This window comes from Ascidia mentula, chromosome 5, assembly GCF_947561715.1.
Source record: "Ascidia mentula chromosome 5, kaAscMent1.1, whole genome shotgun sequence".
NCBI lineage: Eukaryota > Metazoa > Chordata > Ascidiacea > Phlebobranchia > Ascidiidae > Ascidia > Ascidia mentula.
The window spans coordinates 21,837,954-21,851,876 of NC_138570.1; the positions used below are offsets into that span (position 1 = coordinate 21,837,954).

The following is a 13,923-nucleotide window of genomic DNA, read 5'->3' on the forward strand; positions in this document are numbered from 1 at the left end:
TTCATTTCGGCACTTGGTAAGAAAAATTGTATGTGCAAATTGAAGATTGATTAGTTACCAGAAGGGGGACTGCCAAATTCTAACCCCAAGGATCAGGTTTAAGAACAATAAACTCTAAAGTGAAGTTCACCTAGGAACTCTGTATCTAACCTAAACGCTACCATGGAAAGGTGACGACTTTACTTTGACACACGATGCCTCTATTTGGGGTCAGGCATTTGCTGGTTAGGGGAATTGCCTTGTTAGGGACAACTTGAATATAATCTATGCAGATAACAGAACAGTGTTTAGACATCATTCAATCCATGTTCTTTGCCTTCTCCCCTTGTTTGCGTGTCTGAGGAAGCGACAATATTTGCACGCACAGTAAAAAAGCACCTTTTTTGCATTGCAAGCAGCAGATGACTGCTGGTACTTTGCAGCTAGGGGGAAATTGTGTGTTAACGAAATTTGAGTTGTAATGTTGAGGGATTAGGCTACATAATTTCTTTGGTTATAACGTATACGGGCTTTGGTTTAGTTAATCACCACAACCACAGCAGACGAACCTCATTGCAACACGCAACAACACGTGGGAACAATGACTTGTGTTATCTTTGTTGTGACAAAACAATAAAACTACACATAGACGTCACACGTGGGAAGATGGCGGTGACGATGGTGCTGCAATGAATAAGTGACTCCAGGTTTAAACAAAGGACACATAGCGCTATAAAGCTACGTCGGTTATGTGAGTTGATATGGCGTGTTTATCCTTATCTTCATATTAACTATAAAGCGGACACCGAACATATTTCGAACAGTTTATATTTGATGACAATTTAAAATGACAAAACGACCGAAAACCTGAAGGTTACTCCAGCGTCTCACTGCCCACACTCTCACATTTCCCATCTCTTTTCATTGCTGAAATACTTTTGTGTTTATGTTTATGTGTACCTTGGCTACAGAAAAAAGTGACTGATGCAGTCAGATTGTAAAACAGTCGGTCATTGAGTGCTGTAGGAACACTGTACCGTGCCGGCTTACGCTGCTAACTGCTAACTTTTCACAGAAATTTCTCTTTAAAAGAACTCACTGTTTGAAATAAAAAGTTATTTTCCAGGCAACATTCTCTAGACTCACCGGGTCCTGCATGTGATTTCACAAATTTTAAAAGTAAACGCTTGACATAATCTGTTGCGTATACGTTTATTATTATTCAAAACGAAAGGATGTGGCAGAATATACTGTTATTTTGTATATTGAAGTTACTACTGTACAAATCACATATACCTTCAAAGCGAAGCAAAAGTACATGAATATAGGAAATAATATTTTCGGGAAAATTATTTGATGAAGCTTTGTTACCAGAAATAAACATCACAGAATCAAGTGATTAATAAAAAAAAACACTACTAAAAGATGTAAAAAGACTAAAACTTTGACTTTAGGCTGGCTTGTTTTCATCCCTGGATTGGACGGGGCCTCCTGTTAAAATTACTAATTTTATCCAAAATTTGTTTCGCAAATTTATATTTGTTTGTTTTTTCCACATTGATGAAATTTTTAAAACTATTTTCATCAATGCATAAAAGTAACGCGTTACTAGCAAATTACCTTTGATTAAAGGATAGTTTGCGTCAGTGGCAATGTTGCAATGGTTTCCACCGCGGGCAATTTTCATGAAACCGGAATATTTACCATCATTCCCATCGTGTTCCTCCCAACTGCATCAAAGAAAAAAACTAAATATAATTTTGGAAATTTTACAAAACAAGTAATTGCTCCTAAAACTGAGACAATTATATTTTTTATTCAATAAATGTTTCATGTTGAAATATTACTTGTATTGCGTTGATAAGAATAATTAACTATATGCCTGTTTTTAATAATCCAATATTTGTTTTGGCCATTTGGATTACTGAAGTCTGTTCCATAACCAACCACCAACACACAATGATGTATTGGTTTGTCTGTTTCTTTCCAAGTTTTTTCAAAATAAATATCTGAAATTAAAGCGAACGTTTTATTGCAAGATATTGTGTGGTATTTGCGGTATATAGTCACCCTCAAAGTTGCTTTGTCCTGCAAACCGATCAATATCTGCAATTGTAATGTACGCAGCAACAGGTCCCACATCTCTTATAACTCTTCTCAGATCCTCTTCATCTCCCGTTCTGATTGACCGCCAACCGTCAATTTTACACACAACTTCTTTCCGTTGACAGTTACTCTTCTACATTCAAACACAAATTACACAACAAAAAAACAAGATTCAACAAAACGTCGCAATGTCCTTTGTGGTACTTGGACCTGAAATTTTGTATGTTTGTCTATGTTTCCAAATTTTCCACAAATTAAAGTCACATATTAAACTTATCCGATTAAAGGATTGGGTTTTTTAACTCGTTTAACTCCCGACCAACTCGATTCGCTTCAGGTCCCACTTATTACGTTTTCTTGTCAATTTAACGATAATGTGCTAAATCCAGTCCAAAAATCACACCCAATTCGGATTTTTTTAGCGCATTCACCTTTCCAGTATATGGATAAAATTTGTCGCTGGTAATTCCATGTTTGATGTAGTCAAATGCCTTGCTAGAATGTCCTGGTTTCTGTCCATTTTCCATGCAATCAACAAGTTGTTGTTCTGATAGTTTGATTAATTCTCCATTCTTAATTTTGTTATGAGATTCCACAGCACCAACCTAAAAGTTACTTGTGACAAAACAACAACAAAACATATGGAGTCTAACCACACACTTACAGTCGCAAATATCCAGCAAACTGGCAATTCTTTTTGGTCTTTACTGTCAGTGACACAACCCTCATCTCTCCAGTCTTTGCCACCTTCACCTCCGCCGTTGCCACCATTACCCCCGCCATTGCCACCTTCACCTCCGCCGTTGCCACCATTACCCCCGCCATTGCCACCATCACCTCCGCCATTGCCACCATTACCTCCGCCAGTGCCACCTTCACCCCCGCCATTGCCACCATCACCTCCGCCGTTGCCACCATTACCCCCGCCATTGCCACCATCACCTCCGCCATTGCCACCATTACCTCCGTCGGTACCACTCTCACCCCCGCCATTGCCACCATCACCTCCGCCAGTGCCACCTTCACCCCCGCCATTGCCACCATCACCTCCGCCAGTGCCACCTTCACCCCAGCCATTGCCACCTTCACCTCCGCCAGTGCCACCTTCACCCCCGCCATTGCCACCATCACCTCCGCCAGTGCCACCTTCACCCCAGCCATTGCCACCTTCACCCCAGCCATTGCCACCTTCACCCCCGCCATTGCCACCTTCACCCCCGCTATTGCCACCTTCACCCTCGCTATTGCCACCATCACCTCTGTCATTTACATTATATTTAATGTTTTCCTTTTCGACATCAGCTCCATTCATCCAAAAAAGCTCTTCAGGATTCTGTTAAACACATTTCAAGAATTATTTTGTTCTTTTACTACAAGGTGTTTCTAAAAAGCGGTCTAAAGTATTTTTTGGCGACCCACAATATCAATTCCGGGTCAACATTTAAGTCAGGTCGGTTTTACGGCACAAAAGCTTCAATTGTATGTCCTGCCAGTGAAAAACTTTTGCATCTTAATATCAAATTAAACGAGCTAAAGTATGAGCATTTACGCGTATTAATAGTCAAGTTCTATAAGTTTTTCCCCAACCTTATCACTGAATCGTGTGAGGTAAATCCGGTAAGTGAATTCTCCGTTTTGATATCTCCGGTTGTGGTCGTTGATTTTCTCCAATTTTTTCTCCCAAATAGTTTTTCGTGTTTTTTCTTCATCGTCGTCTTTGTACTTTGGGTCTGAAAGTCAACAAAGTTATAACAGGTTCGGCTACACGGCCGCAGTACAATAATATATAACGAGAAAATATGTGTGCGCCGCGATTTGCCTAAAAGGTTTCATTTGGAAAAAATGATATATTTATATACATAGCAAAAAATGCCAAAATCAAAAAGGAAAATATTGTAGCATTTTAACTACAGTAAATAATAGTTTAGCCCATTGCGGTTTGGATCATCCTGCACAGAATTTACCAAAACTTGGAATTTCGTGTACGTGTATTCGACTTGCAGGTTAGCTTGTTAATTTTCAACTTTTGAACTCTTAAAAAATAACAATCAAAATGCAGCATATTGCCCGACCACGTGACTTCATGAAATTTAAAAAACTTTGCATTTTCACTGAATATTCCTCAAAATTAGGACTTGTTTATCAAATTGTATGTTGCTCACCCCATATCCCAATCAACAATACTTATATTTTGGTTGAAATGCATCTGATTTATAACTTTGCACAATGTTAGTTTCACAACTATATATTTTTTTTTCTGGAAATGTGTAATAGAGGCATATACCGTATTTAAATACGGTACCTACGGTAAAGGGGATCTAACAATACTCAATTATGACGTAAAACAATGTCAATTTCAACTTACTGTGCAGAGCTTTCCATTCTGACCAAGATGGTTGAGGAACTTCAGACACGCAACTGCAAGAAAATAGAGCAAAAAATCTTAATCAGGCCATGAAGTGCTAAGAGAAGAATAACACATCAGAGAAAAAAACAGAGTTAAATTTGTTCAACAGTGCCTTGTATGCGAATACAGGATTACAACAGCTTCACCTATTTCTTGCAAACAGACCTTTTAGAGAGGTTACTTGGTTCACTTACAATATTTAATTCTGTTTTATGTAAAATTTACGCACTGCAAAATTTCGCCACCATCACTGCCATCATCACCATCGCCATTTTTTTTATCTTTAGTTTTTTCACTTTCGGCATCAACTCCATTCATCCAAAAAAGCTCCTCAGGATTCTGTTAAACACACGAGGACAATTGCACTTAATTTTCTGAATATTACTTTTGAAGAGTTTTTTGATTAGTTAGTACGAACTGTTTCCAGAGAGCGTCCCAAAGTATTCTTTTTAATACCCGAGATCAATTCAGCAAACCGGGTGGCCTATAATTTAGTCAGGTTCAAATGTATTGCACCAACACTGTATGTGCTGATTGTAAACAAAAACTTTTACATAATCTAATGGTCGTGAATATACTACAAACACTAACGATGCCATTCAGGCATAAATAATATTTTTGTGTAATTTTAAATAAAAGATCACACTGACGCTGGTCTTCCATTTTTTGTGAGTTATTTTGGATACCTCACAGCAAGTTGATTCCTGTGTTGTAAATGGCATTTTTGTAAGACTTGGAATTTGTAAAAACCGCTAATGCATCTAACACAATAGGCAGTGTTGTTAAACTAGCAGGTGTGGGCATGTAAACGTACTAATATCATTTCTTTCCTATATAAAAAGTTGCATAAGTTTTTGTTTTTCCCCAACCTTATCACTGAATCGTGTGAGGTAAATCCGGTAAGTGAATTCTCCGTTTTGATATCTCCGGTTGTGGTCGTTGATTTTCTCCAATTTTTTCTCCCAAATAGTTTTTCGTGTTTTTTCTTCATCGTCGTCTTTGTACTTTGGGTCTGAAAGTCAACAAAGTTATAACAGGTTCGGCGACACGCCCGCAGTACAATAATATATCACGATATAATAATATATAAAAACGAGGTTACTTCGCTATTCCCGGTATATGGAGCAACGGACGAACATATTCAAAAATTCAAACATCACTTTTTCACAAGTTTCAAAATAGGTATGCACAATTTCAACTTACTGTACTGAGCTTTCCATTGTGACCAAGTTAATTGAGAAACTTCTTCATTTTCTGATAAGGGACTGTACAAAAATTGAAATAAGAGGAAAAAGAAGCGGGATTTGTATAGCGGGGTTCATTTTAACAAAAAAAGGATATTGGTCTTTCCTGTTTGGAATTTCAGGCCCAGTTTTTAAGCTTAATATATATGCGACTTAGTTCGTCGCAAGAGCTAAAGGTAATACTTCAATTTATTCCGGGTATTCCAGGCATACGTACCCCACGCCAACAGGATAAATTGCTTGTCCAGCAACAAAACAATTGTTGTCTCGGTCTTTGGCAATTTTCTTGAAACCCATGTCTTCACTCCCAATAATTCCCCAACTAAACAAATATGTAATGTCACGATGTAAACGTTTAAAACACAAGAAAAGAGGTTGAAAGTAAATTTCTTGCAATTTTGTATACATTAATATGGAAAAAAAACAGCAACTAAAGTAAAATATGTTTTTAAAACCTGCTTAAAATGATTGAAAACAGTTCTTGTTTAAAGGCCTTTACCTCGTTTTGACAATCCAGTACTTGTCCTCGCCACGTGGTTTGCTCTGATCTTTTCCATAACCAACGACCAACACTGCGAGACGTAACGCGTTTTCGTTCGATGGATTGAAACCTTTTTCCCAATCAGGATCATAAAATATATCTGTAAAGAGTTTTCATTAACCTTGTTTAATAACTCATAACAGTGCAATAGTAATACCGTCATAGTTAATATGGTGAAAAAACTTTGTTGCATTCGAAATTATCAAGCTCACAGCGACCGGGCCAATATCCCCCACAACATTTTCCAATTGATGTTCGTCGCCAAATTGTATTCTTGCCCATCCTTTTATTCCAATCACATTCTTTACGTCCGATCGGTATGGTTGCTTCTGTATGATAAAAACTCCAGTCACATAGTTGGGAAATAATACGTCCTCAGTGTAACCAGGCACAGATGTACGCATAACTATATATTGCATGCTAACCCTTTCACGCGCATCAATAATTCTATAAAATAGCTGAACGCAAATTCATTTAATTGTGTCTAAGGTTTGCAACAACACAAGACAATAATCTTACTTGCCTGGTGCGAACATTGCTAAAACATTTGTTACTGCTCAAACATTTGAAAGTGGATAAATATGCCAGAGTCACAATTTTTTTTTACTTTAAACCAAAAACTTTTAAAAGTTTCAGAATGTTTGTTTAGATTTATTGTGCAATCGGTTAAAAGTGTAGCAGATCGTATTGTTTATAACACGCTTGCGTTCAATTAGAAAACATTAATCGTTACACATGAGCTGCAACGTCATGTACTAAAATATCTACATGATTTCAGTGCAAACTCACCCTTCCAATATATGGATAGTGGTCAATTCCAGTAATACCAAATTTTGTGATGTGGTCAAAAGCCAAACTTAAAGTACCCGGCCCATCACCCCCCTCAATACAATCAATCAATTGTTGCTCAGATAGCTTTAATAATTTCCCGTTCTGGATTTTGTTGTGAGATTCGATAGCTGCCACCTGGAAGTTAGTGCAAAAATAATTGTTTTCGAAATTTTCGCAACAGAATTAAATTCAACAGATTATAAACTTACAGCACTATATATCCAACAGACTGGTAAGTTTTGTTTTTGTATAGGAGTTACGCAACCAAACTCTCGCCAGTCAACGTTTTCAGGGTTTCCAACTGGAAGTTGCCGGTTGACCCCAGATGTCCTTTTAGGATCATCTATTCTCAAACCACTTTTTTTTGACAACTCTTCGGGTGCCTGAAATAAGACAAAAATACCGGTTATAGGAAAAACAAGAAGCACGAATCGAATGAACAAGAATCATACTGACTTGGTCACTAAACCAAGTAGGGGTCTGACGATAAGTAACTTTCCCAGAATTATAAAGTTTGTTGTGTTCTTGAAGTTCTAGGGAATTTTTTTGATAATTCTGCTCCCGTTCCTTGAGCTCTCGTTCGCTTGGATAAACTTTTTCTGCAAAAATGTTTTTAACATAACATGTAAAAAAAAGGAAGTTGCGATCAACAAAACCTCAACAAACATGTACCCAGTGTTACTTACTTTGAAATTTTTTCCAAAATGGTGGCAAGACATCTACCATCTTGATTGTCAATGTTCCAGCTTCGATCGACTTCCACTGGCTAAACGACACACCGACAGCCAATATATAGACTCCCAACAACAAGTGGGAACAGGTGACGTATAATCACACCATATCCACTCACATAACATACGTAGCCTTACAACGCTGTGTGTGGGTCAGTTATATTCTGCAGTCACTAAGTTGTTGCAACACTTGAATCGCTGCCATCTTCCTACGTGTATGTCGGTGTGTAGTTTTATTCTTTCGTCGCAACTAAGATAACACAAGTCATTGTTCCCACGTGTTGTTGTGTGTTGCAATGATGTTCGTCTATTTACTGTGTTTTTAGTGATTGCCTTGAAAAGCAACTTATATTGTTGGTTTAAAGTGGGTAAAACTCGGACATGGAAATCCATTAATTTTACACAGTGATTATCTCACACTTATCGTCACTCGCCATTGACAAAAGCGACGTCGTTTAAAGCATCGATCTGTGCAGCTACATTGACCACAACTGGCTGCCAATTGTTTGTAAACCATAAACAAAATGCAAAAATGTAAGTAATGAAAACTATCTCTGTGTGCTAACATAAATGTGTGGATTTTATATTTCTGCTGTGCATCATTGGAGTGAAGGGGAGAAGACCGCCTGTATTGTGTTAGTAATGTGATTGAAACTCGAATAAGTCCAAAAACAACCACGGTGAGATACGAACGTCAGGATTTTGTAAACATGGCGAATATTAGTATGATATAGGAAAAATATACCCAACAGACATTGCTTTATGCTTACCAAACTTTACAAGTTTGTGATTCGCATGAAAATATTAAAATGTAAATGTATTGTCTTGTGGTAAAATAATGCAGTTAAATGTGAGAAAACATCAAGTCACGGAATATAAAGGCAATTATCAAACGACCCGCGCTTTAGGTATTTCGGATCAAAACACAATGCCCCTCTGTTTCTGCTTTTTTACAATTCATAGACGAAAGGATTTCAGCTTTAGGTAATTTTTGGTTATATTGTTCTTCATCGTTGCACTGACTGTCAATATACAGACTCCCAACAACAAGTCAGAACAGGTGACGTTTAATCACGCCATATCCACTCACATACCGTACGTAGGCTTACAACGTTGTGTGTTCCTATTTATTAACCTGGAGTCACTTAATTATTGCAACACCAGCTTCCATCTTCCCACGTGTTACGTCAGTTTATCTTTTAGTTTTTCGTCACAACAAAGATAACACAAGTCATTGTTTTCCAGTGATTATGGGTTTGGGATTTAATTATTAATATTTTACCGTTAAGTTATTGCGTGTAACTTGGTTTTGTGACTTCACGGTGACGTAATTTTTGGTGGGAAGTCACAACTTACCCCTACCTTCGTGATGACGTAATTTGAAGGTTCCTTAGGCACTGTACGCCATACTTGGTTCACTTGGAACGTAAAGTTTTCATCCAATGCCACTTTTTTGGGGGCTAATGCCATAGTTTAGCTTTACTTCACACTTGTAAGTGGAACTACTCTTAACAACTGTGTGTTTACAGGTGGTGGCGAAGTCTTTAGATATTCTTGGATCTGTTCGTGATTTATAGAAACTGGCTGTTAAAAAACAAATACATCGCAATTAGTGGAGGAACTCTATAATATAGTTGCAGCAGGAAAACAGAAAATGTTGCAATCACGTAATATATGATTACATAATGTATGTAATATCGAATTTAAAGAGTAAAAATATTCATATCAATGTAGTAGTGCATTATGTATAGAAACTTCTACTCCACACTGACGTAAATGTGTGGATTGCTATGTTTGAAAACGTCACCATCCGTTCCAAACGTTGCAATGTACGTGACACTTGTTTTTCTATGTGGGTTTGGCACTGGCTTGGTAAACAGTTTTGTTTTGCGATAGTTCAGGGGTCCCAAAACATTCCTGCATTAACGACCGTTTTTCACGAATCGCCTCCAGCGAGTCACAGAAAAACATGATAATTAACAAATAAAGATAATGATGTCGATTTGAATTACAATCTCCATAAAGCTCTGTAGTGTGTGCTTGAATGGAGAAAATTTCACGACAAATTTATCTGTGGCCGGAAAGGTTTTCAACCCAGTTTTATAACTGCTTGCATTAAAGCGTGCATCATCTTTGTGGCCAATAGTCTGTTCCTCTGTGGGGACCGGTTAGAAATACCTCAAGGATAGATACCAGGGGTCCGCGGCCGGTGCCCTAATATACGCTAAACACAGGGAATATTCAGTTGATTAAAACTAAGTCAAACAACGTCTTTAAAAATTGTACGTCACGATTTTTCTACTATTAATACTTGCGAACACAAAAAAACAATCATTGTTTAAAGATGTCTCTCGTCACAGATATGATTCAAAAGGCCATTTCCTCGTGGCAATAGTTGCAGAGACATTTGTTTAAACATGATGTACGTAAATGTTTCATATTATCGTAGCAAGTGTACGACTTAAACGTAACACAGTTCCAAAAACAACATTGGTTGTGACCAAGATGCGAAACTAGAAGCAAGTTTCGAAATAAGTTCCGCCCATACTTTAAACTCCTACCTACTAATGACGTCATTGAGTAGGTAGATATGGATTCGTAAAATTCGAGCACTCCGTAAACAACCTATACCAAACCCAGTATTAAATTGAATAAACACAACACGTTAACTTACTGTACTTTGCTGTCCACACTTGCTTGTTGCCACATTTGAATCGCCTCCATCTTCCCACTTGTGACGTTAGTGTTGTGTTATTCTTTCGTCACAACAAAAATAACACAAGTCATTGTTTTCCAATCTAGACTAATGCGCCTGGTTTATTATTTGTGGAATATGACAAGCCGATTCAACTCGACAAGATATTTTGACATTTTTAATTGGAATATATCATAGTACAAAAATTCCTTGAAAAAGGGAATCAAACTTGTAACTTCAAATTACATCACGACAAAGGTGGGGTCAAGTTATAACATCGTACGAAAATTACCTTAATGTACCTTCACTCATAGGGAAGTTAAGCAGCATCAAAACAACGCACCCGCAAGCCATTTTAGCAGTTCCCGTATGGAGCAATGGATGTCGTAAGGCACGACAGCAACGAAACAAAACATATGGTTGGCATGATTTAATACAAACAAAGCAGAAACAAAACAAGATTATAGTTCAGGGATTCAATCATTATTATTTTACCGTTAAGTTATTGCGTGTAACTTGGTTTTGTGACTTCACGGTGACGTAATTTTTGGAGGGAAGTCACAACTTACCCCTACCTTCGTGATGACGTAATTTGAAGGTTCCTCCAGCTTTGTACGGCATACTCGGTTCACTTGGAACCTGACATATTCATCCAATGCCACTTTTGTGCAGTAGACGGGGCTAATGCCATAGTTTAACTTTACTTCACTCTGGAAAGTGGAACTACTGTCAACAACTGTGTGTTTGCAGAGAAACAAGGGTTTTGTATATTATCACTGAAAATCCAGTGGGGGCACACTTCAACGATCCCAGTCATAGCGTGGACGACATGCGGGTAATGGTCTTGCAAAAAGTCAAAGGGAAATGCGACATGCAGGAACGATGCCGCAACACGACGACGCCAACTAACGACAGCTTATCGTTGTATAGCATTGTGTTTATTTACACCTGATGGAGCGAGGGGAACTCGCGAAAGCTAGTGTACTTTTTGTAATACAAAAGTCAGTCTTTTACAAAAGACGGTGTGCATTCGCTCGATCAGACATAAATATTTTTGTAAGCATATTTATTTCTGCTGAAAAACTTACGTTTGCTTGCAATTGTCACGTGCATATGGTATTTCTCAAGTGCTGTGATTTTATTTGACCGAAAAAACACATAGACTTATTATAAGATGGACATAAACTTATAAAAGTAACTCCCCATATTACGATGTGTTGTGTCATGCTTAAAAGGAAAAGTGTGCATGGTTAATCGGTTGTTCATGTATTAAAGGGTTTGCTTTTTGTTCGTTTATTTTAAGGATAAAAGTTTAAATGATTCGTGAAATAAAACGAAATTATGTAACAAGAGACAAAGAAGTAAAAGTGATATCAACACCCCGATCGGGTTGTACCAGCGGAAAATGCATTGATTTAACCAAACCTAACCAAAACTGCGGATGCAGGCCTTAGTGATCACTGTACCTTTCGTAATCACACTAAAAAAAGAAGAAGCATTTTACTACAGGATCAGCCTGGCCTTTGATCAGGAATATATATTTCGACCCATGGGCATCTTCAGTTCCTTGCAGTAAACATAATATAGGATGTTTTTGGTGTTTAAAAAAGAAAAAAACAACAATTTGTTTTTATCACTAGCCCTTTCTTTACTGTTGTTGTTATCAGACATTTTTTATATTGTGTTAGTTATAGGAACGAATATTTAATGTGTTTACTGCAAGGAACTGAAGATGCCCATGTGGCGAAATATATATTCCTCATGATAAGCCAGGCTTATCCTGTAGTAAAAAGCTACTGCTTTTTTTAGTGTCTTTGCAATTGCATTAATCTTGTACACAGACTTAAAAACCGCAAAAGATTTCCACGTTTTACTGAACAACAAGCGGGAATAGGTGACATATATCAGCAAACAACTAAACAACGCAGGGCCTTAAATTTTTAAGTCCCCTGTCACATTTATATTCACTTCATGTTCCACGTGCGATGTCCCAGTGGGGAGTTCACAGACAACGCAACACTTTGATAGCCACTGGCCTCTGTTTGTTGATATGTCATACGTGAGGGCGATATATCCATAAACACCCGGGGTTTGATGGAAGCTATTCAGAGGTTCACTGAAATGGAACAAGTGCTGCACCACAACAAGTGAATATAGTCTACCAGAAGTTATTATGTGCGCATCAACCACGTGCTGTGAGGTTATACGCAGACCAGAAAGGAAACCCATACGTAGAATGCAACGTTTTAAACAAAGGTGGGTTGAAACCGCGAAAACACGCGATTTCGTTGCCTCACAGTCGTTGCAATATTGTATCGATGACAGTTGTACAGTGCTGGATAATGTAAACGTAATTTCAATATTTTTACGGGCTTAAAACAAATTAGTAGCAACGTTTAACGTAAAAACTGTAAGAATCACAATTCAAGTAGTTTTCTCAGCAAAATGATGGACAAAGTAAGTTCAAAAGGCTATTACGGTAATAACGTACGAATTACCAAATAAGGAAAAATTTTCTTAGTGTTTAAATTTACAAACTATACAGAAAGAGCACTGAAACAGTTGCTTTTTGTGTTCAGGTTGATTCATAATAATAAAAAAGTAAATAAGAAAAAACACGTGGAAAAGAAAATATGTAACAGTTATAAAACAGCGGAACTTAAAAATAACTGATATGGATTTTATTTCAGTGCAGTGAAAAGCTTGGATTACTACATACAGTGAATATTTCATGCTTCATTGTTGATTTTCCATATAGATTTGAATTCGTTACCTTTGCACAGACAAAAGTTATTCTTTAGAGGAAATGGAAGAACGCTAACTTGACAAAGATCAACAAACAATACGATGAGGGAAATGCACTTGTCATATTTCATTGAATCGTTTCAGTGACATGGTAAATCTTCCTTAATTTGCTTGACCATAGTTGCGTAAAACTTAATACTAAAACAAAGGGGTGTGACAAAAATATAGCATTTATCTTTTGCAACAACGAAGTTTCAAATAGCAAACTTTACTGCTTGTATAATAAACGCCTTTTGCTTCTTGGTCATCTTCAATACAACCGGACATTGCTCCTGTTTACTAAACTCTGGAAAAAAAAATTGTTGTTGCATTTCCAGAGAGAAACGGAACTAGGATGGATGAATGGATTGCGGTTTAATAAAAGCTAGAAACTCTGTTCGTGGTATCGTCGTTTAAAAACACATTAAACATTATTGTGATATTCTGTTGAAAATCGTTTTTGAATAATGCAAATTTGCACCGACGCAGAGAAGTGACAAGACTGTGGATGCAACCAACCACCTATTTCTTGTTGCGAGCACGATGTCGATTTACGCCTTTTTCGCCATTCTAAGTGTTCGACACGGACTGCGTGAAGTTACCGA

At 37.5% G+C, this 13,923-nt stretch overlaps 1 protein-coding gene across 1 annotated transcript; it reads right to left on the minus strand.

Moving 5' to 3' along the window:
- Nucleotides 1–1,172: 1,172 nt before the first annotated feature.
- On the minus strand, nucleotides 1,173–7,875 carry LOC145903229 (uncharacterized). The gene is made up of 18 exons (XM_082991295.1): nucleotides 7,795–7,875; nucleotides 7,565–7,707; nucleotides 7,318–7,491; nucleotides 7,067–7,243; nucleotides 6,435–6,606; nucleotides 6,236–6,377; nucleotides 5,954–6,058; nucleotides 5,696–5,757; nucleotides 5,362–5,504; nucleotides 4,722–4,831; nucleotides 4,451–4,503; nucleotides 3,673–3,815; nucleotides 2,750–3,418; nucleotides 2,517–2,690; nucleotides 2,050–2,218; nucleotides 1,862–1,988; nucleotides 1,600–1,709; nucleotides 1,173–1,470 (listed from the first exon to the last, which is right to left on the minus strand). Exons 1-18 carry the CDS (start codon nucleotides 7,832–7,834, stop codon nucleotides 1,430–1,432), a joined length of 2,754 nt encoding a protein of 917 aa, XP_082847421.1. The 5' UTR covers nucleotides 7,835–7,875; the 3' UTR covers nucleotides 1,173–1,429.
- Between the last annotated feature and the right edge of the window lie 6,048 nt (nucleotides 7,876–13,923).